This window comes from Rhincodon typus, chromosome 6 (assembly GCF_021869965.1).
Source record: "Rhincodon typus isolate 14 chromosome 6, sRhiTyp1.1, whole genome shotgun sequence".
NCBI lineage: Eukaryota > Metazoa > Chordata > Chondrichthyes > Orectolobiformes > Rhincodontidae > Rhincodon > Rhincodon typus.
The window spans coordinates 40,758,644-40,783,643 of record NC_063337.1 but is presented as its reverse complement, the minus strand read 5'-3'; the positions used below and the strand labels follow the sequence as shown (position 1 = coordinate 40,783,643).

General features: G+C 39.2%; 1 protein-coding gene across 1 annotated transcript in view; it reads left to right on the top strand.

Annotated features, from left to right (window-relative positions):
• The window catches only part of LOC109915242 (protein O-glucosyltransferase 3-like), a 135,759-nt gene that overhangs the window by 94,104 nt on the left and 16,655 nt on the right, over positions 1 to 25,000 (top strand). The window contains exon 5 of the mRNA XM_048597942.1: positions 21,113 to 21,258. Within this exon, the coding sequence (XP_048453899.1) occupies positions 21,113 to 21,258 (146 nt within the window). The remainder of the gene's footprint in view (positions 1 to 21,112; positions 21,259 to 25,000) is intronic.

Here is a 25,000-nt window from a genome sequence, read left to right as displayed (position 1 = left end):
TAATGTATGAAAGGAGAGTTCTGATTGATTGGTAAGTAGACTCTGATTAGTAGAGGTGATACCATGGAAGATGCACCAGTTAGTACTGTCTGACAGTTAAGTGTTAAGCTTGGAATAAGTTTTAGGCAATACAAGTTGACTCAGATTGATAAGACAATGACCTGAGAAATGAACCTGTCTCCTATTTTGTCATATTGAGGTAGATGCAGTTATATAATTATATAAATTACTTGGGTGAAGGTAGCAAAGGCATGGTCACTAAATTTGCTGATAACACGAGGATAGGTAGCGAAGTTAGTTGTGAAGAATGCATAAGGAGGCTGAAAAGGAATATAGATAGGTTAAGTGAGTGAGCAAAGATCTGGCAAATGGAATATAATGTGGGTAAATGTGAAATTGTCCATTTTGGCAGGAAGAATTTAAAGCATATTTGCTATGATCTGAAATACTGAGGGATCTGGGTGTCCTACCACACACATCTCAAAAGGTTAGTATGCAGATACAACAGGTAAAATTAGAAAAGCTAAGAGAATGTTAATGTTTATTGCAAGGGGAATCAAATAAAAAGTAGGTGCATTATACTCGAGTTATAAAAGGCAATGGTGTGACACCATATGGAGTTTCTTTTCATTCATTCAGCATTTACACCTTATTTGCAGTTGCCCTTGAGAAGTTGTTAGTGAGCTGCCTTTTTGTGTCATTTGGAGACCATTTAGCATAGTACAACCCATATGCTGTTAGAGAGCATTGGAGGGAGTGGATTAGGTTAATTCTGGCCATAGTTCCAGGATTTTAATCCAGTGACACTGAAGAAATGGTGATATTTTTCTATGTCACAATGGTGAGTCGTTTGGAGAAAAACTTGCAGGTAGTGATGTTCCCATTAATCTGCTACTGCTCTTGTAGTGCTAGATAGTGGGGTTCCAATTTTCTTAGGAATCTTGGTGAATTTCTGTAGTGCTTCTTATAGAGGGTAGGCACTGCTGCTAATGAGTCTCGTGGTAGAGGGAGTGAATGTTTAGGGATGTGGTGCCAATCAAGTAGACTGCTTTGTACTGGATGGTATCACGTTTCTTGGATGTTTTTGGAGCTGCACTCATACAAAATTTGTCTCCTTATTTAAGGAGGAAGTCCATGCATTGGAGGCTGAACAGGATGAATGTGGAGAAGATATTTCCTCTTACGTGAGAATCTATAACTAGGGCATCTTTGTTTAAAAATAAAAGTTGTCCATTTAAGAGAGGAATATAGGTGAACTTTTTTTCTGAAGGGTTGAACGTATTTGAAACTTTTTTCAAAAAGCAGTGGAAGCAAAGCCTTTGAAAATGTTTAAGACAAAAGGTGGATCTAATTTTGGTAAATAATCGGATGAAAGGTTATCGGGATGGTAGGAATGTGGACATGCAATTACAATCAGATCGGCATGATCGTATTGATTAGTGCAGCAGTTTCAAGGGGGCAAATGGGCTACCTCTCCTCCTAATTTGTACGTTCTTGTAGAAAATGCTCTCCAGAGTTTGGTGGTTTGCATGATTGTGGCAAGGAAATCAAGAAGTTGTTTATAAAACTTTGCACCTCCAGTAGAGCTGCTGCCTAGTATGTGTCTCCATGTCACAATTAGAAGCTTGTGCAACTATCTTGCCCTATTTTAATGGTTACTTATATTGCTTATACAGTTTGCCATCTGCCTAATTGTGGTTCGGAGTTTCTGTAATTAGCATCTTTTGATATATGCTTTGGATTCAGAGGAGGAGGGAAGGGAGAGTTTTTTTCGGAGTAAAGTTTGACGTAAAGTGACATGTTTGAAGATAGAAGGTTGGAAGTTACTTCATTCTCCTGGCAGACTTGGTGATCAGGTACCATGCAGTTTGGCTGTTTAGGATCTGGAGATGTAGACCTGCCACAGAATGCTGGATTTTTTTTTCAACTTTCTGTAGAAAAGTGTTGCAATCGGGCTGCTGCTCCAAGTTTCCATTTCCTGGGTTAGGTGTCTGCCTTCTTGTGCCCCATTTGGTACAGGTGCACACCACCACCACAGAAATCATGGCAGGAGCAGAGCAGTGGGCACAAGTTCAGCCCTGCCTGATTTATGATGACTTGATGAAGTCACTGGAATTTTTGCTCTAAATACTTTATCTACTAATAGTGTTGCCTTTCGGTTTTTTTCAGTATTCACTAGAGATATGTGCTGTGGAAATTTTCCAAGGGCAGCTAGTTCTTTGGTCACTCCTTGCTGGTGTAAAGTGCCAGTCAGCTGAAATGAAAGGATTGGCCCTGGTACACAGATGGGATCATCCTATAATCAGTGTTTTGGTTCAGCTTTGGAAGAACTGAGATCTAAAATGACAAGTCTTATTTAGAATTGTGCAAATTTTTTTCAATTCTGCCATACATCTATTTCTTTCTTACACTTTGTTTGAGACCTTTGGGCAGGAAATACTTCACACATCTTGCTTTCTTATTAAATAGGAAACCCAATGGTTAACTCTTTTATGAAACTTCTTTCCTTTCAAACAAAAACATCTGTCACTAGTTCTTTTTCATTTCATTGTGTTAAATAGGAAACTCTTTTGAGTAAACATAATTACAAAAGTGGTGCGGTTTCTGTCAGAAGGACGCCCTTGTTCATGCTGGAAACGTTGTCACAAGGGGTTATGATTTATAAAACTGTGAATTAATAAGGAAATGCAGATTTTTTTTGTCACTTTCTAAAAGCTGTGATTGAACGCATTTGGTGTAATGCTCCTGAAGTGAATTCGTTCAATTATAAAATTTTCGCTTGCATTGCTTGCTTAACACATTATCGAAATGTTTTCAAGATTAACTATCTTGACCATATAGCCAATCATGTCAGGAGCTTTAATACTGCTCTGGGTTATTCCCCTGTTGAAATGCGAACCTTTAATTAATCAGCTACTTTCCATTAGTGGATTGTCAAGGCAAAGTAAAATCATATTTCACCAGTACTTGATGTTTTTCTTAAAATGCCTGTATTGTTGCCTTTATAGGACTGTGAATTGCATTATATGTGAGGTATCTACCACCTTTAAAAATCAGATAATGAGGCACTCAACTGAAATGCTTATCCATCGTGTGGAAGAAAAGGCAAATTCCTGACCCTTAATTTGCAGGAGTGAAGGACCGTTGCAGTTATTCAGAATTTGCAGTGTCAGTGAATCTTGATAGCAGCGATTTACTACCAGTTAGTAATTGTCCATCTGGACATTAATCTTTCAGAATGCAAGAGATGTTTAGTCAGTAGAATGATAAATGTTAATTTGGAATCCTGGTAAAAGATAGAAGCAATATTATTGTGTTGCTGTTTTCTACAAATGACACAAAAGAGAAACACAATGGTATTGCACAATTCAATATAACCAATTTTAAATAATAATCATTTGAAGTGCAAAATGGTTAATATAAAATTTCCCATTTAAAATTAAAAAGTAATAATGCATTTGCACGATTTTCCTCTAAAATGTGAACTGTCATAACTGAGAGGTGTTGCTGTCAAGAATATGTTTTGATATGATGGGGCATGTGGTGAACTGAGATGTTAATGGTTGGAGCTGTTGCTATAGTCACAAACCATTTTCACTGTCTGAGATTTTGAAGAAAAGGCAGAGCTGGTTATTAACAGCTCTAGGTGCAAGTTATTTTTAAATGTGTTTCGGATATGAATATTAAGTGTCTGATTTGAAAGGCTAGAGTTTAAGCAATTTAGAAATAAATTAAACAATGAACTTGTTAGAGTCCTTGGTGATTTTTCATTGTTTAATTTACTCTTTTATCCATTTTGGTTTGGAGCTGGGAATTGGTGGCTGAAGATGACTTTTGGACTCTGTGACAGCTTGTGCTAAAAGGAAAGAAGACCAAATAGGCTTTTGTTTATTCTCAAGGCCAGGACTGGAAATTATTTGTAGGTTGCTTCCTGATAAAAAGGTTCTGTCGTCACAGTTGAAGAGCATTATGTTCAAATGGATTGCAGAAGTTGGTTATTAACGAATCAGTACCTGAAAATTGGTTCCAGCAAGCCTGGGAAATACTTTATGCTCAAGCACATGGCATATTTTGAATGGTAACTGGGACCTTGTGGAGGAAGCAGTCAGTCTGTCTGGGAGTGGTCAGAGTGTGAATTGGGTTTGGAGTCTTGTGATAGCATAAAGATTTGAAAGCACCTTGTCTAAACTCCTTTATCAGCTCTTGGAAGTTCAGAGAATAGAAAAATGAGTTAAAAGTATTGTTGCCCTTATCTGAGTGAACTGTAAAGGTGACCCCTTTTGGATTTTGAGGTAGAAACTTTGATTATGAATTATGATTATGATTATTAGGTTTGAGAACCTAGCTGTCATATCACAACTAATTTTATTCCCTGAATATTGTGAGTCAGTAACTACACCAAATATGTTACTGTTTGCATCAATGTACAGATAAACGTTGGACAAATAATGGTTAAAACTACACTTGCTTAATTGTTTACTGCACTTTATCAAGGTGCTAAAATGTCTAGACTTGCTGTCCAAGTTAATTACCTTGAAATCTAATTAGCACAGGCACGATCTGCCACAGGTTAAGTGAACACTGTGTTGCTCTTCACTAATCTATTTTAATTCAGAGAGTTGTCTCACAACGTGCCAATCTTCAGAACAGCAATTATTTCAAATAGTTATCTGGAGAATGATTTAAGACAGTTATGTGGAGCTATTCATGTATGTTTACTAAAAGTAGATGCTAGTAATTTCCAAGACAATTCTTCTGTTTTTACACCCTTTTTTCAAAAAAGGGTTGCAAGGATAAGCCCAACAATTACATTTTAACTTCAGTGTTGGGGAAAGCTTTGAGAAACATATATTCAGAATAGAGTTAGTAGTCGCATGGAAAAAGGTTGGATTTATTAGGAAGTAAGGGAAAATTATGTTTAATTAACTTGGTGGAATGTTTTGAAGATAGAACAGAGTTGATGAGGATAATGTTGATGATGCGGTGCGCATAGACTTCTAAAATTCTTTTGCTGAAATGCCACATGACGTACTTGGGAGTTATGTCTCATGGAATGAATGGAACAGTAACACCATGGCTACAACTTTGGCTGAATAATAGGAAACAAGGGTAATTGTTAATAAATATTTTTACCAGTGGAGGAAGGTTTGCATTGGATTTCCTCAGCAATTGGTTTTGGGATCCTTGCTTCTCCTGATTTTTAATAATCTTGGTGTGTGAGGGAAGTTTCCAAGTTTGTGCATGATACAGAACTTGAGAGCATTGTAAACTTTGGGGAAGACAATGTAAAGCTACAATATGATATTGACAAGTTGTTGGAATGGGCGGACAGATGGGAAATGAAATTCAATGGGAGAAATGTGAGACAATACATTTTGGTCGAAAGAGCATGACAATACAGTATTAAATAGAGTGTTTACCCTTAAGGTTGTGGTTGAGCAGAGAAACATGGATACATGGAGGAGACAGTGGTCCAGTGGGAGTGCCACAAGGCTAGTAACCGTGAGTCCCAGATAAGTGCTCCTGGGACTTGGCCTTAAATCCCACCATGGTAAATGGTGAAATTGGAATTCAGTAAAAGAATCTGGAACAAAAAGCTAAGACTAGTGGAGACCACTAATTGTCTTAAAGTACCCATCTGGTTCACTAATGTTCTTTAGGGAAGAACATCTGCCATCCTTACCCAATGTGGTCTGCATATGACTCCAGGCTTGCAGTATGTGGTTGACTCTGGACAAATAGGGATGAGCAATAGATGGTGGCCTGGCTAGTGATGCCCACATCGTATGAATGAATAGAAAAAAACATGCATAAGTCACTAAAAGTAGCAAGATGGGCGGAGTGAGCAATTAATAATGCTTACAGCATCCTAGGCTTCATGAATAGGGGCATGGAGTACAGGAGCAAACAGGTAATAATGAACTGGTGTACTTTTCTGGATACTGAGCAAGGATGCAAACACATTGGTGAGCATACAGAGCAGGTTTGTGAGGGGTGAGAAACTTCAGTTTTGAAGATAGATTGGATAAGTAGGGTAAGTAAGAAGCAGATCTGATGGAAGTGTTCAAAATCATTAGGGATCTGGGCAGACAGGGAGAGGCTGCTCCCTTTCATAAATGGGGTTGAGAATGAGGGAGCACAGATATGGCGCAATTTCCGGGAGAAACGAATGTAATATGAGAAAACAGCATTTCCTGAGCAAGGAGTTGTGGCCTCGGATGCACTGCTTGTAAGCGTGGTGGAGGCAAGTTTAATTGAAACATTCAAGAGGGTGTTAGATGATTATTTATATAGAAATAGTTTTCAGGGTTATGGGGCAAAGAGGCTGGAAAATGGCACTAAGTCATAATGTTCATTTGGAGAACTGATGCAGATGTAATGGGCCAAAAGGCCGCCTCCTGCATCATATTTCTTGTTCTAATCTGTTGACCAAGATTGCCCTACCTTCAATCTTCCCTATTGTGCATTGAACCCTTACTAGTCACTGCCTTCTGTGCATGATCGAACACATCCCAAACACTAATGGGATTATTACTGCATGAACAATTCCTGATCAGTTCCATTAAAAGTAATGATCATCTTAATTACATTACTTCCTATTGTCTTCTCATTCATTCTTTCTCACACATGTCAATTACTTCATAAAATCATGCCTTTTAGAACAGTTTGTAGATCATTATCAAGATTAGATGGCACCAGTAAGGCCATTTGTACATCTGCTTACAGTATTTAATGTCGTGATCTTGTGACCAACTGTCATCCCAAATAATACATCTAAGAAGTCTCCAATTCTACAATTATCCTTTAACTGCAAGAATCATATGTGACACCTCAATTAAATTTGGTGCCTAAAACAAATTAAAGCACAAAAAAATCATATAAACTAACACATGTAAGTCCACTCAAAATTAAGTTGTCATTTTATCTTTGAGTAAATGCTATGTCCAGCTAAATTATTCTCACATATTTAGCCTGTTTATATTAGCTTGAGCCAAAAAGCAGCAACAAGACCATAACCTTACTTTTGACCTAATCGTATTGATTTCCTACGTATAGAAGTTGTTTAACAACCAGCCATAATTAAATAAAATACAATTTATTTCCTCCCTTACTTAATCAAGTCAAATTGATTAATTACTGAAAAATAACTCAGTCCTACAACTTTTCTCTTCCCTTAACAACAATTTTAATTTGATGACCCCTTAATACCATTGGATAAGCCAACAAAAAATGTTTTTCCCTCTTCATACTTTGAAAATCCTCAATAAGTTTTAAAACTACTTCTAAAAAATAACTTCTTAGCCTTGTTTGTCTCAGTGAAAGTGACTTCAATTTGAATTCAGCTATAGTTCCTTGCCCTTGTGTTGCCCTAGTGAACCTACAGTGTCATTGCAGCTGTTCCTCACTTTGAGGATGACGTTTGCTCAAGGTTGAGAGTTACTGCTGATAGTCCTAATGACTGAGCAGGCCAGTATTTGACTTGCAGATCGTTGGTCACATGGGACATCTCATCTTGGATAGAAAATGTTATTCCCAGTAAAGTACCACTGAAGTTACACAATATTAAATATTTTCAAGATTGGAGTTTATTAACATTTATTTTCAATATTACTGCCTCAGTGCAAGTTAACTGAAGTCAGGAATTGTGTATTCAAACCCATGCAATAATTTAAATGTATAATTTAGTGTTGCTTCATCAAAACCTTTCTATAATGTATCAAGCTGTATAAATCTGAGGCCCTCTCTCCCTGTTGAATTGGATATAAAAATGTCTCGTGACGTAAGTCAAAAAGTTGTGTTCATCTGATCCTCTAATCAGTTTACCTCCGGAGGGGAATTGAACGAGTGTGAGTACATCGTGGGAAAGCTGATGTAGGAGGATGGGCAGCAGATTTCTGGACCATTGGGTCTGGGAAGGTGGGAACTTTACAACCTCGGTGTTCTTCATGTGAACAAGACCAGGATAAATATTCTTGCAGGGAGATCTGTTTGTGCAGATGAGAAGGGTTGAAACTAGATTATCAAAGGTATGGGAACCTGTGGGTATTCTCGGAGCAGGGAACAGAAGGCAGAAACATAGCGAGTGACTTTAAAAGATCAAGGAGGCAGAGGTTTAAAAATATACAACACAAAATTGACAGCATTAAAAGGAATATATGTAAACACAGGGAGTTTAGCAAATAAAACTGATGAGCTGAGGGAACAGATGTACATGTGGTAGCAAGATATAATCGCTATATCAGAAACTTCTTTTAGAAAGAGGCAAGGACGGCAGCTCATCATCCCTGGGTATAGAGTTCTCCACCAGGATAGTGATGGATTAAAAAGTTGGTGTGTGGCATTATTGCTTAAAGGATCAAACACAACTGTAAGGATTGATGATATTAATGAAGTGACAAATGAGGCCATATGGGTTGAACTCAAAATCAGAAAATACACTGTTAAGAGTATACTACAAACATCATAATAGTGTGAATTAAGAGGAGCAAATTTGCAGACAAATTTGAGTCAACATTAGGGCAATAATAGTTTGGGGCTTCATCTATCCAATCATCACCTGGGTTACAAATGTCATGAAAGGCATTGTGGGCACAAAATTCTTCAACTGCATTTGATAGAACTTTTATAACCAGCATATAATATGCCCAGTGAGAGAGAGCACAATTGTAGATTTAGTCTCAGAAAACTGGACTTGTAGCCAAAATAGAGCTGGAGATAGTGACATAATGCAACTAGATTTAGCATCATATTGGAAAAAGCAAAATAATGGGTGTGAAATATCTAAACCGAAGGAAGATAAACTTTACAAAGCTGGTAAAGTGGACTGCTTACAGCTACTTGAAGGAATGTCAGTGTTAAAGCAGTCGGAGAACGGAATTGGGACTCATTGTAGATGTGTTCCCACAAAGAGAAAAGGGAGGTATTGCTAAATCTAGAGCCCCGGTTATCCAGAAACGCACAGAGTAATATAACACAGAAAAGTAGGCTTATGACAATCTCCGAAGAAATAATACTTCAGGAAACTTAGTGTAGAAGTCAGGGATGAAGTGAAAAACAAAATTAGAAAAGTAAAAAGAGGATACAAATTTTCCATTAAAATTATAGAAAATCCAAAGGGTTTTTTGTAGCAGTACATTAAGAGCAACAGGATAACTAAGGAAAGAAAGAACATTCCAGCATGCACAGTATTTTGATTTTATTTGACTAAGGAAACATTTGGGCCTCTCAAGATGTACACAGCAGCTTGTGTGTAGTTGCAGAAGATGTGGACAGGATTCTTGATGAGTTTTTTTTCTGTCTTCTCAAAGGAGAGGGATGATGTAGATATTCTGGTTACAGGAGTGTGAAAGGTAAAATAAGCATCATGAGAAGGGAAGTACTGAAGAGATACTGACCTCCTTGAAGCTGGATAAATAACTAGGGCTGGATGAATTGTATCATACAATTTAGTAAGGCATTTGACAAGGTCCCACATGGCAGAATGGTGATTAAAAAATTGAAGTCTGTGGGATATGGGGGAATGTGATGAGTTAGATCCAAAATTGACATGGTAAGAGGAAACAAAGGGTACGTCTTTGTGAGTGGAAAGCTTTTTCATGTGGTGTTTCCTAGGGCTCACTTTTGGGTCCTTTACTGTTTGTGGTATTTAGTAATGGTTTTGACTTGAATATGGGAGGCATGATTGAGAAATGTACAGATTAAATCAAGGTGTGTGGTTGCGCATTGGTGACCGGGTGGAGGGCATAGTGGGTGCTTAAAAAGCAAGGGCATACAAAATGATAATGTCCATCTGGGGAGGAATAGATAGACATAATGCCTCATTGGGAAAAAATGGCACAGTGCTGTTCTCTCCTCCATTACACTGAAGAATATTTTCCCCCTTTCAAAATTTCATTTGTGACTATTCAGACTGGGAGGTGTACCTAGGAGAACTCTAGTGATCTACGATTATCCCCTTTCCTAAATTATGGACTGGCCTCTGCCAAATTGTATTTTCTTCATACATCATGAATTGTCTTTATTTTGTGAAATGTATTTAACTGTCAGTCGAAATGTTTTGTATAATTGACATCATTGCCAAATATGAATTATTCAACCTGCCTCACTCCAGCAGTAGTAGAGACCCTTGTCTTTCAGGCCATCTGATTGGCTATCAGGAAAGTAAACTGCTTCAGTTTGATGAATTTCTTAAATTGATTCAGTTCATCATCTTGTGTTGTGGGACAAAATATCATAATACAAATGCACTCCTGGAAACTTGATGACAAATTGGCCATCTTCAATTATAATAGAATATTCTACAGCCATAGAAAAGAATTAGTCTTAATGCCTGCAGCCACCTCCAGCTGCGTGAATTCCATCACAGAACAGCAGATTCATGTGTAGAGATTAGTTTTTGGTGTTAATGTTTCATGACTAAGATTGCATTAAAATAGAGCTACAAAACATTTTAGACGATGTGGTTTCTTTCCCAGTATATCTTTGATCAAATAATTTTAAAACACTGTCATAGTTTATTTAACCTTTGGAATTAGGTGAATTCTAAAGCATAATATTTTATGCGCTAGTAATTAGCTGAGTGAAATGCTATGTTTCATCTTCAGCTTTCTCCATGAAATGTATTTTATGCTTATGAGTAATTTTAAATTGTGCTTTTGTGTTTTACGTTTTTCAGAACAGCAGGGTTGAAAGATTTTCTTTTTAAAATGGGCTTTCTGAACTAACATCTTGATGAAAGGAAAATAGACCTTTCGATCCCTATACTCATAATTTCTGCTAAAATACTTGTATTCATTTGAAGAGGTTACCCAGTTAGGTAGCTGAACACCACTATTGAGGAGGAGGTAGCCATTTTGAATAAGAACTGACACTGGAGTCAGGCTTTTAACTAATGCAAGCAATGGACAGTTAGATTTGGTTGGATCTTTTCAAAGTAGAAAAGTGCAACATAATAATTATACAACAATACCATTGGAATGATTTGAACATAATGATAACTATTGCTCTGTGTGTTTAGTAACTTATTGATTTAATCTCAGCTTGGCCTCTCTGACTGTATACAGGAACCTCTAGCCCTAGCTGTGGATTCTCCATCCCCTCAAATTGGCTCGGAGCTACTTTCATAGTATCTGATCTCAGTCCATTCCTGCCGTCTGATTTTCTATGTGATTGAACATTGATGTACAATTGGGATTTCCCGATATTGTAAGAATGACTGATTGTAATGTGTAGTGACATTTGCATTTCTACAGTTTTCTTCCTGGTCAATGTTGTCAACATACAGTCTCAGAAATGTCATGAAGATATTCTACAGCAGTGAACTAAGCAAATGGAACATGATGGATTTTTTAAAACTTAGACCTTTTAGTGTTTTTTTGTGAATAATTTTTTAAATTTAATTTTTTAATTTTAATTTTTTAGTTTTTTAGGAACAAATCTGATGCAACAAATATTGTCAAACAAAAATTTTGTTATTAAACAAAACTGCAAAACGAATATTGAGGCAATGGACTGGAGCTTGTAGGTTCTTTTTGATGACAAACTCTCCGTGTTCACTGGTATTCTTCTGAATCTGACAGTAGCTTCAGATTAAATGGAAATTCTGAGGGTGCGATGACTTATTCACTGCTTTGCCACTGTCTGCGCTGTGGAATCTCCGTCCCAAATCAGCTTACAGTAAAATCAGAGATAGTAGGAACTGCAAATGCTGGAGAATCTGAGATAACAAGGTGTAGAGCTGGATGAACACAGCAGGCTGAGCAGGAAGGCTGACATTTCGGGCCTAGACCCTTCTTCAGAAAAAATGAAACATCAGCCTTCCTGCTCCTTACAGTAAAATCAGTTGATTTGGTGAGATGTTTCCTTTTTCCACTTTCATATCACTATCAGAAACCCCATTAAAAAGCTCAGTCTTACTCGGTGAGCTATCATTGGGTTAGTAAGACAATGTGAGTAGATCTAAATACTACTGAACAAGTGACTTGATGTAAAGAATTATATTTGTGGGATGTTTTTAAATGTCTTCATTATTAAGTACTAGATTCTTTAATTTTAATTTTAGTTATATGTTACCTTCATATTATCTTAGATAAGTATTTGAACTCATGGGCAGTATTTTGAGCTGAGAGGGCATTGCAACCCAAGACTCCTTGTTGATAAAATTAGTTTCCCAATCCACCTCACCTGGAAAGCAGCAATTGGAATTGACTTATATGTGTCTTGAACTAGGAGTCTCTTGACTAGATCCTTTTATCTACTAAATACATAGAGACATACAGTCATACAGTACAGATACAGACCCTTCAGCCCAACCAGTCCATTCCAAACATAATCCCAAACTAAACTAGTCCCTACTGCCTGCTCCTGGCTCGTGTCCCTCCAAGCCTTTTCTATCATGTACTTATCAAAATGTTTTTTAAATGTTGTAATTGTACACACATTCACCACTTCCTCAGGAAGTTCATTCCACACTCAAATCACCCTGTGTAAAAAAAATTTGCCCCTCATCTTTATGAAATCTCTCTCCTCTCACCTTAAATATGTGCCCCCTACATATGTGGCAATACTGACTGCAAGGATAAATTTAAATGAAAATTTTGGGTTTCGGGATGGACCACTGAGTTGTGGAGTATAGCACGGCCTCAGTGTATTAGTGCTTTTCGATCCTGATTGGCTGTCTGAGGGAATTCTCCAATCTGGCAGTTTGATACCTTCATTGCAAATCCACTATCAAATCATCGTCATGCTGTGCTACAATTAATTGTGGCTTGATGGAGTTACTGGCTTCCTTCAAGGCCAGTGGTGAGTGCTCTTGGTTTGCCCCAACTGAATTTTTTTGATCTTGAGGATCACCAAATCTTGGTGCTCCTCACAAAAAAAAACTGTTCTGAATCATATTGTCTTATGATCTGTGTCCCTTGAGGGACTAGTCAGTCCTGCAAAGAAAAACATTTGATTTTGTAGTGTTTGGTGTATTTCTCTTATGGTAAGTTGCTTAGGCACTTACGTAAGCGTGATGTTTATTTAACTCATTTGGGTGAAGGATAGGCCACAAATGGCCTGACACGTACCAAGTCTAAAATGTTAGCTTTACTTTTATGTCAGAGAAAAGTTATCAGTGCAAGTGATTGATGGATAGTCATATTTGAGAATATTGTATCTAAATTACATCATCTCTAGATATTTTTAACTAACCTTTTCAGCGATGTTATGATACCTCCCTGGAGCAGGTAGGACTTGAAACCTGGCTCTCCTGGCTAAGGGGTAAGGACTCTACCACTACACTATAAGAGCCCCTTCATTTCTGTGGATATTGCAATCTGAGTTTTGTCAACGTCTTGTAAATAATTTGAAGACTGTTTTCGTTAGATGTTGTCTGCTATGAACTGCATTTGTTATTTTTGCTATACTGAGTTGTCTTTTAACGCTTTTAACCCCAATTAAATTATTTAGTGGAGAAGACAAGGGATGTGCATTCCATTTGGAGGCCATAAAATATTCATAATACCAGTCCAGTTTGTCCAGGCTAAAACTTTTTCCAGATAAGCAAGATGCTATCCAATAAAATCAATTTATACTACACTGAATTATGGTGACTTTTTAAAAGACTCTATGGTGTGCCTAGCATTATGTGGGACATTTTTGGACATGCACCATGCATGTTAGTAAAAGAGTTCATTAGCATTCTAAAATGATACACTGGAGAAGTACTAGAATATCTGTAGAATATAGATATTTTTCCTGTTTGACTTTCAACCAATTTCATAAATCATGAAGTTCACAAGAAAGGCCATTCATCCACTTTTATCTGTGCTGTCTCTTTGGAAGAGCTATCTAATTAATCCCCACTCACCTGTGTTCTCCTCACAGCTGTGCAATTTTCTCCTTTTCCTGTGTTTATCCATTTCCTGTTTAAGTGATTACTCTTGATGCTTTCACCGTTCTTTGAGGTAGTGGATTCTAGATCATCACTTGTTGAATTTCTCTGAAAATGGGAGAGAAAATTTAAGTCTTCTCACCTTATCAGGTGGAGAGATAAGTAGGCTAGCAACACAAGGCACAGCAGCAAGAAATGTTCCTTATTACTGAAGTACTACTTAATAAACTCCTTTGCTATCAAAGGTATCTTTTTAGCTTGATTAACTCTTGACCACCTTTCTAGACTGATAATATAGTTCAACCACCTCCAAGCCCCATTTCATTTTCAGTACGGTACTTTATTTTAGACCCTGGCCCAGGTCTTTCAAAACTACACATGAAATATATAATGCCTGACAGGCAACAGTTCTATTTTTGTCAGAGTTAAAATCTGCCAGTGAGCAATGTTGTATTTTAAAATAAACTTTTGACCTTGCGAACTACAGTGCCTTAGAATTTTGAACGCCAAAATCCCAGATACTTTGACATTTTAATTCAGTCTTTTCAAAGGATTTTTTGCTATCTTGTCAGGTTTATTTATACTTGAGGATTGATTTTACTATTGAAGTATGTGCTGCCTACAAAGCACTACTGTCCACATTTTATTTAAACTAGATATTTCAGAACTGTTGGAAGATTCAAGTGGATGTATTTTGAGGAAGTCATTGTTCCTACATACTGGGCCATAGCTTTCATGTATGTCGAAATTTCAAAATATGTTCATGACCTAAATAACCTGTCATACATTAGGTTGGATTTTATGGTCTGTTGTGAATATCTATGTTATTGTTCATATGTTTTACTATATAAACCTTTAATTATAGAATTTAAAGTTTATTCGTAGAAAATGGGATAAATGCAATTAGAGCACCTTGAAGTCTGGTACATGTAAAAGGTTGAGGTAATGTTGTTTCAAGAGGTTGTGTTAGGAAGATAGGGTGATTAAAATGCTGGAGTTCATTTATTTCTAGAACACCTACAACAAATGTCATGTCTGAAAGTTACTCTTTTCAGTAGAACCAGAATAGAAGAAATGGAGCTCTAAGTGGCTTACTTAGCTACAAGCACGGTGTCTGCACTGCCTACAGTATTGGAAGCTCAGAGAAATTGTTTATTTTAGGAGTTAAAGCTAAATTAGCACCCAATGACTTCTGAAAGGCTGTAAAATCCATTGGCTCAGAGCAGGCCATGATGTCATGAAGATAGGTGAAGATTAAGAAGGTTCTGTGGTTTTAGTTTATCTGAGTGCCTGTTTGCTGGGAGAAATTGGTTGCAGGTGCAGCTAGAAGCTGGGAGAGTGTTGAAGCAGAAGTGGCTAAGCAGCACGAGTGTTTGCAGTTGAGGCTTGAGTTCCAGTGCTGTGAGGGAAAATTAAGTGAGGGCTAAGAAGTAGTCCTGGGAGTTATTGATAGTTCAGAGTCACTGAGGGTGTGGATGAAAGAAGTTCATGAGCAATATGCGCGAAGGGCAGCTGAGAAATATTGAAACTCTGAGTGTTAACTCAGTGAGGTTAGCTGCCTGTGGAAGTGCTGGGATTGTGCCTCTGAGCAAATTGTTAGAATGTAGTCACGGGGGAAGGCGTTCAATTACATGGACATGAGAAATCTTTGAGGCAGTCTATGAGGGGAGCGGCTTGTCAGAGAATTTTAAAGTTAAACCTTCAAGGGTGAAGAATTGGAAGCTGGCCTGCCATTTTGAAATTGCTAATTAATGAACTGAAGAGACCGTTGCATGCAACTTCTCATTGTCTGGTCCATTTTTCATGCACTGAATGGGAAGAAGTTTGGGAGTGCTATATACCAGGTATGTGACTGGGGAACAAGAGTGGAAGAAAGGGCCTTCCAAAAGATTATTGTTACATGTAGCAGCAGATTCTGCTGGTGAAGGTGGAAATGTTTGCTAGTTTTTTGGTTTGTTCATTGTTTTTGAGATTGCCACACTAAATAAGAGGAGATTGGTCTGTTCTGAAGAAGGGTCACTGGACTTGAAATGTTAACTCTGCTTTCTGTCTTCATATGCTGCCAGACCTGCTGAGTTTCTCCAGAAATTTCTATTTTTTGTTATGAAGGAGTAAGACTTGCAGTGTTGCTCTTGCAAAGAATCAAATGGACACAATGGGCCAGCTAGCCACCATCTGTACTGTAACTAATCCACGAGTCCATGTACTTAATTGTTTTGTTTCTCCACAAAGTGGAAAAAATCCTTACAAGATGAAAAGTGAATGGACAAGCAAAACAGACAATTAGGAAAGCATGTGAGATTTTGACCTTCATGTAACATAGGGAGACCAGGCAAAGTATTGAAAGTATGTTAACTTATAATGTATTGTGTACTGATTTGCGCTCCATGTTCGAAGAGGAATTCTATAATCATGAGAAAAGATATCTGGGTTACAACAAAAGGCTACAGAAAGTGAGAAAGTAATGAATTGAGAAGAATGATGAGAGATTTGTTAAAGATGTTCAAAGTTGTGAAAACCATGAAAATGGTAAGCTGGTAAATACTTTCATTCTGGAGGTAAATCGAAAACAACCAGCAATGATTAAAAAATAACATCAAATGTAGAAGAGTGGAAGAGATCAGCAAAACTGTTATGTGCATAAGCAGTTTGCTGTAAGTAATATATCAATTTCAGCACTCAAAATGGTGCTGGATCATTAATGAATATAAAAGGAATGAGGAGTCAGCATAAAAATACGATTCATACAATTCGCGAGCAGGAAATGGAACTAGTTCATAACCAGGATCTAAACTGGGCCTGAATTCAGAATATGCAAAGAGGAGCTAACCATATGTCCTTCCACGAAAAATGTTGATGTTTGTAGAATTTCGTAAGATTTAGGTAATGTTGAAATACACTGTCTGTCTCAATACTCTTTAAACAATTAGATAGCTTTCCATGCATTGAGTAAATTTACATTTTCAGCATAAAGACAGTGAATCTTTAAATTAACCTCTGCCATACGAAGGTGATGGTGAGCCTTACTTCTTGATCCACTTAAGTCCATTTGGTGCAGGCACAACTGATTGATTGTTTCAAAGGGCAGTTCGGAGTCAACCACATTGCTTTGGGCCTGGAGGCATGTGAACCAGACCCAGTAAAATGACAGATTTCCTCCCTAAAGGACATTATAAACCAGATGGGCTTTTACAACAAGTAGTAGTCACTTACGCTGAGACTGGTTTTCAGTTTTCAATTTTCAGTTTATTAGTTGATAGAATTTAATGAAATTAAGTAGTAAATTCAGTCAGCTGCAGTGGTGGGGTTTGAACCTGTGCTGTATGCAGGATCCTTCCTCTCCTTACGAATCTGTCAGTTATAAGCGACAGAGTGGGTAGGGAAGTTGTACTTGTACTATTGCCATGCTATGCTTACACCTCCATGGGGGACCTATAACATTTAGTAACTGAGACATGTTTATATTTTATTTTTGCTTCACAGTGAAGTAGCTTTTAATTCATTGTAAGTAATTGATTTTATACTCCTTATGGAGCATAGCACATGTTAGAATATTCCGCTAGAGAAGAAAGGGGGGAGATGGATATACATTTTTCATCCAATTCAAGACATCCCCTGAACTGTAACCTAAGCCGGTAAGACAGTAAAACGGGAGGATATGAAGATAACTATTTTTGGCTACACTTTTAGCCTGGACTCTGGACAGCAAGCAAATTTGAAATCTAGTCATAGAGGTAATGTCTTTGCCTTAATTAGTTTGCTTTTGTGTAATGAAGTTGGTGCTTCCACTATAATGATCAGTTTAAGTTCCATTTGCAACATAAAATATAAGCTGATTGCCCCAAATGGTCAAATTCCTTTGAACCAGTGGCATATTTAATGCTGCTGTTTCACATCACATCAAGTGTTGGTAAATTTCAGTCCTAGTCAGTGAGTTTCTTTCTTGTGTGCTTTCCATTATGATCCATAATTGAACTGAATTTTTATCTTCATCTACCAGCATTCAATCTTAAACATAAAATGCAGTCCTCGGATGAGTGCAGATTTCTTTATTTTTATGCAGCAGATCCACTACTCCTCTTGTATAAGGTTGTTAAAGTAAACAAAGTCATTAGTAGCAACTGCTGTCAAAATGCACTGTTTTTCTATTTCATCTAGCTGATAAAATTTGTTAACAGATATTGGTCTATAGTATTGAAGGCTAACGTTTTGGGCCTAGACCCTTCATCAGAAATGGGAGAGGGGAAGGGGGATCAGAAATAAATAGGGAGAGAGGGGGAGGCGGATAGAAGATGGATAGAGGAGAAGATAGGTGGAGAGGAAACAAACAGGTCGAAGAGGCGGGGATGGAACCAGTAAAGGTGACTGTAGGTGGGGAGGTAGGGAGGAGATAGGTCAGTCCAGGGAGGACGGACAGGTCAAGGGGGCGGGATGAGGTTAGTAGGTAGGAGATGGGGGTGGGGCTTGAGGTGGGAGGAGGGGATAGATGGGAGGAAGAACAGGTTAGGGAGGCGGGGACGAGCTGGACTGGTTTTGGGATGCGGTAGGGGGAGGGGAGATTTTGAAGCTTGTGAAATCCACATTGATACCATTGGGCTGCAGGGTTCCCAAGCGGAATATGAGTTGCTGTTCCTGCAACCTTCGGATGGCATCGTTGTGGCACTGCAGGAGGCCCAGGATGGACATGTCGTCTGAGGAATGGGAGGGGGAGTTGAAATGGTTCACGACTGGGAGGTGCAGTTGTTTATTGCGAACCGAGCGTAGGTGTTCTGCAAAGTGGTCCCCAAGCCTCCGCTTGGTTTCCCCGATGTAGAGGAGGCCACAACGGGTACAGTGGATGCAGTATACCACATTAGCAGATGTGCAGGTGAACATCTGCTTGATGTGGAAAGTCTTCTTGGGGCCTGGGATGGGGGTGAGGGAGTAGGTGCAGGTGTAGCAGTTCCTGCGCTTGCATATCCGATATCCATTTCAAACCCACCGACTCCTACAGCTACCTAGAATACACCTCCTCCCACCCACCTTCCTGCAAAAATGCCATCCCCTATTCCCAATTCCTTCGCCTCCGCCGCATCTGCTCCCAGGATGAGGCATTCTATTCCCGTACATCTCAGATGTCCTCGTTTTTCAAGGACCGCAACTTCCCCCCCCCTCAGTGGTCGAGAACGCCCTCCAACGTGTCTCCCGAATTTCCCGCAACTCATCCCTCACACCCCGTCCCCGCAATAAGAACCAAAAAAGAATCCCCCTCGTCCTCACGAACCACCCCACCAACCTCCGGATCCAACGCATCATCCTCCGACACTTCCGCCATCTGCAATCCGACCCCACCACCAAAGACATTTTTCCCTCCCCACCCTTATCTGCTTTCCGGAGGGACCACTCTCTCCGTGACTCCCTTGTCCGCTCCACACTCCCCTCCAGCTCCACCACACCCGGCACTTTTCCCTGCAACCGCAGGAAGTGCTACACCTGCCCCCACACCTCCTCCCTCACCCCCATCCCAGGCCCCAAGAAGACTTCCCACATCAAGCAGATGTTCACCTGCACATCTGCTAATGTGGTATACTGCATCCACTGTACCCGTTGTGGCCTCCTCTACATTGGGGAAACCAAGCGGAGGCTTGGGGACCACTTTGCAGAACACCTACGCTCGGTTCGCAATAAACAACTGCACCTCCCAGTCGTGAACCATTTCAACTCCCCCTCCCATTCCTTAGACCACATGTCCATCCTGGGCCTCCTGCAGTGCCACAACGATGCCACCCGAAGGTTGCAGGAACAGCAACTCATATTCCGCTTGGGAACCCTGCAGCCCAATGGTATCAATGTGGATTTCACAAGCTTCAAAATCTCCCCTCCCCCTACTGCATCCCAAAACCAGTCCAGCTCGTCCCCGCCTCCCTAACCTGTTCTTCCTCCCACCTATCCCCTCCTCCCACCTACCTATCTCCTACCTATTAACCTCATCCCGCCCCCTTGACCTGTCCGTCCTCCCTGGACTGACCTATCTCCTCCCTACCTCCCCACCTACAGTCACCTTTACTGGTTCCATCCCCGCCTCTTTGACCTGTCTGTTTCCTCTCCACCTATCTTCTCCTCCATCCATCTTCTATCCGCCTCCCCCTCTCTCCCTATTTATTTCAGAGCCCCCTTCCCCTCCCCCATTTCTGATGAAGGGTCTCGGCCCGAAACGTCAGCCTTCCTGCTCCTATGATGCTGCTTGGCCTGCTGTGTTCATCCAGCTCTGCACCTTGTTGTCTCAGATTCTCCAGCATCTGCAGTTCCTACTATCTTTGGTCTATAGTATTGTTTTCTTTATTTGCAGTATCAGCTGCTGTTTGAGTGAAGAGATTTAAGGACACGGGCCTTCCCTATGTACACCCCCAATCATTGTACCCTTAACCTGTGCCACATTATATTGGGGAAAATGGATCCCTCAGAATATTTTGGTGGTGGGATTCATGAATAATGACTACCAATCACACCAGGAGACTTCTTGAGAAAAGTGCGTGTCATTTTAGAAATGAGAATGGGTGGAAGTTGTTATAGAGTCATATGGCATGGAAACAGATCCCTCGGTCCAACTTGCCCATGCCGGCCAGACATCCTAATCTGACCTAATCCCATTTGCCAGCATTTGGCCTGTATCCCTCTAAACCCTTCCTATTCATATACCCATCCAGATGCCTCTTAAATGTTGTGATTATTCCTGCTTTCACCACTTCCTCTGACAGCTCGTTCCATACATGCGCTATCCTCTGCATGAAAAGGTTACCCCTCACGTCATTTTAAATCTTTCCCCTCTCACCATAAACCTGTGTCCTCTAGTTTTGGACTCCTCCACCCTGGGAAAAAGACCTTGGCTATTCACTCTACCCCCTTATGATTTTATAAACCTCTATAAGATCACTCCATAGCCTCTGAAGGAAAATAGTCCCAGCCTTTTCAGCCTCTCCTTCTAACTCAAACCTTCTGATTCCCAGCAACATCCTTGCACATCTTTTCTGCACTCTCTCAAGTCCAACAACATCCTTTCTATAACAGGCGACCAGAATCGTACGCAGTATTGTAAAAGTGGCCTCACCAAAGTCCTATAAGACCGCAACATTACATCACAGCTCTTATTATTGTGGTGGAAAACTGAAAGTGACATATTTCCTTAAGTTTTGAATGATGGACTATGTTGAAGTTTCTGTATTAAATAATTGTAAGCCTATTTTTTGGTTTTTTTAGCAACCTGAAGAGGAAGCTGTTGCTTACCTTGATCAGAGTGATGGTGAAGATGAGTTTGACCCTGCTGACCTTCCTGATCCTGATAAGTACATAGATTCTGAGGAGGATGATGATGGCCATATTTCTGAAGCTACTGAAAATCTCAGGTTAGTTCTGTTTTTTTATTCAGCAGAATCTTGGCTTTTCTTTTTATCCAAGGTACTGATGTCCTAACATAAAGGTAAGAAGCCTGACTTCTGTGGATGCTAGCAATGAGTCAATATTAATGTATTGAAAATGACAAGACTCGACTGCTCCATACTTTGTCAGCTATGGCTGGTATTAGCTCTATCATTTTCAGGTGTCTTTATGGTGAAACAAAAAAAGACAAGTTGATAAAAACCTGTGCAAAATTGAAAACCTCATGCATTGTTCTGAAAAGTAGGTCTGTGGCCATGGTGTACTTCAGAAATTATAGGAATCGTTGTAATCACAACAGAGATGAGCATAATAATCAAATAATTTTGTTGCTACAATCAAGTTATGAGATCATAGATTTAAATTTTTAACAGAATTTTTTCTAAACAAATTGAAGAAGAAGATGTCTTGATTTTTTTTTGGCAAGATGTTCTTCAGTTTTAATCTTACCGAAAGCTACATTTTCTTGATACAAAAGACAAATACTTTTTATTTCTGGTTTTGATTGGTAAATGTTTCCTTGATTTATCACTCGGTCTCTGTATGAAAAATGCTTGTGTTTTGCTGGCATAGTCATGCTTGTAGGTATTAGCTACGGGGTGGCTTTGCCTTTCATGTTGGTTTGCTATCGTTATAACGTTCCAGTATTTATTTTTGTGATTGTCAAAGTGGGTTGCTAGATCCAAGTCCGGCTGCTGGATATCAATGCAGTGCTGTAGTTCTGAATCAGTAGTTCTAGATTTATAGCTTTATACTATAGTTACCTACTTGTACCTAGGCCGTTTACCTCTGTTCTTTTAAAGCTATACGTAGCTCAGATTATAAATTCTACCTGGATGGATATGCAAGTAGACATGCAGTCATAGCTAACATTAATTACAGTTTGATAACTGAAAAATACTTTGCTTCATAGCCTTTGGGCTGAATTACTGATTTTATAATGGAGTGCATTTTACTTGAGTGCTGTGAAAGCATTTTTTAATGCATCTTATTAAATGAGGTGCATTATTGATACAGAAGAAGTATATATTCTTTATTTAGATTGATTAGGCTGTAAACTGTGTTTGTTAATATGAAAACAGGAGACTGCTCTTTGGTGGTGGCATACCACTAAAAAGTAATCTGAAGGCTGAGATGTCTATTTCATTTAGAATTATTGAACCTTGCAGTGTAGATCAGATACGTATAATTTTTATTACTTTGAGAATCTTAAAAGAAATATTTAAAGCAACGCAGACAATAAATTAATAGTACTTCTAGGCTGATTTCATTTTCTTTTCCATTGTGTTTCATTCTGTTCTCCATTGCTACCCGAACCTCTTCATCTGATTCTCCTGTGCCATTTGTTTGGAGGGGACTGGCCTACCACTATTTCACACAACCACCAAAGCCCCAAACATGAGTCATCCTCTGCAGGATGAGGTCTGTACCCTCTGGCTTTTAATAGTACAACAGCATGCTCTATTCATTGGACAAGAGCCAACCAAATTCATCCATTGAGGAACCTGGTGACTGAATGATCATCAAAAATAAAATTCAAACTTGAGGACTTTATCTGTTTCTTTGGAAGAGTCTGATCCCCAAAATCTGTGTTTTTAAGATGTGGCTTTGTGTGTACAAATATACCAATCTGTTATACAGAAAGTAAATTTTTCAGTTTCAAAATATTTTTTAAAAATTACAAATCTTGCATGTGGTGTGTATTTCCTATACACCATTATTACTTCCTACGTTCTACCAATATTTATGATGCAGACATCGACTATTCAGAATTGTATATAAATATTTCATATCTGCATTGTCGATGAATCGGTTGAATCAGGCAACATGTTTTTTGTAATGAAAACTAACTTTCTGATGTTTTTATTCGCTTGGTAACTAGTGTTTATAATGTCCAAAAGTAAAGCTTTAATTTTGGTGTGACCAACCAATAAAGCTGCAGTACCGTGTGACCTGCAAGCTCAATATAAAGGCCAGTATGTTGTAGACAGTTTTAAATGGGGCCCCAATTTATCAATCATGCAAAATCTCAGCAAATGAAAATTTGGTAAATGTTCATTTGGGAAATCACTGAAGCATTTTTGTCATAAGGCCAAAGACCAGCAGGCAAACATAAGAAACCAAACTGAGTGTGCCCACTAAGTGCACATCCTTTGCTATTCCTGTGGAAATTCTAGGACGTTTTCCATGACCTGAATAATCATTTATACAGAAAGTGTCATATGCAAGAGCAGGTTAAAGTCCGTGTTTTTGAGCTTGAGCAGCAGCTGATATATCTGAACTCGAGAGCTTCATGGACAGCATGTTTATTTAAAAAATCTAGTGAATCTTAAGCTATACAGGGAAAGAGCAAATGGGTGACACCATGACACTATGACTCTGTGTAGTTATGACATATGCAGGTAATCTAGGAGTCCCCTGAGTGCATCTCCTTCTCAAGTGAGTTTTCAATTCAGAATACTGTTAAAGATGATGGCTCTTCTTGGGAGTGCAGCCGGAGCTGAGTTCATGGCACAATGGTTACAGCAGGGCAGGAAGAAAATGCACACTAATGATAATGTGTAATTCAGTAGTCTGGGGAGTAAAGATGCTTTGACAGGAGTTCTGGATGGTGTGTTGTGCCCCTGGTGCAAAGATTACAGGTACTGAGCATCCTGATGGGGTATGGTGAATGGCCAGCAATTGTGGTCCACGTTGGTATCAGCGATATAGATAGAAAGAAACATATGGTTGTATAGTCAGATTTTAAGGAGGCAGGTAGGAAATTAGCAAGCAGGACCTTAAAAATACTATTCAAAAATACTAATCACTGATTACTCCTGCTACTATGCACAACTGAATAGAGAAATAGGAGGATACAGCAGATTAATACATGGTTGGAAGGAGGGTGCACAAAGGAAGGCCTTTAGTTTCTTTGGATGTTGGTGCTGGCTGTGGGATAAATGGAACCTTGTGGAGACCACATATAAACAAAGTCGGGTCTAACTTGTGGGGTGATTTGCTGGGGCTGTTGGAGTGGGTTTAAATTAACTTGGCAGAGATTTGGGAATCAAGAGGTAATATTAGAGAGAATATTGTGCAGAACATTGGGAGGGACAGTTAGCACTAGAGTAGGAAATTGTATGTATTGTATGTTATTAGGTGGATTCAGAGTAATGGAGAAATTTTTTTTAAAGGAAAGGATTATTGTCCATGTATGCTAAAACATAATGTGGTAAATAAGATGTATAAGTTACAGACACAGATTGTGTTAACAGATGTTATGGCTGTACCAGAGGCCTGGCTTAAACAAGGACAGGACTGGGTATTAAATATTCATAGAATCCCTACAGTGTGGAAGCAGGCCATTCGGCCCAACGAGTCCACACGGACCCTCCAAAGAGCATCCCACCCAGACCCAACATGCTACCCTATCCCTGTAACTCATTTCTCGTGGCTAATCCATCTAATGTCCCTGGATGCTATGGACAATTTAACATGGCCAGTCCATCTAATCTGCACATCTTTGTACTGTGGGAGGAAACCAGAGCACCTGAAGGAAACCCATGCAGGCACAGGGAGAATGTGTGAACTCCAGACAGGCAGTGGCCCGAGGCTGGAATTGAACCCAGGTCCTTGGCAGTGTGAGGCAGTAGTGCTAACCATGGAGCCACCATGCCGCCCCAGCAATCTTGGATACAAGGTGTTCGGCAAAGGATGAAAAGCGGGAGA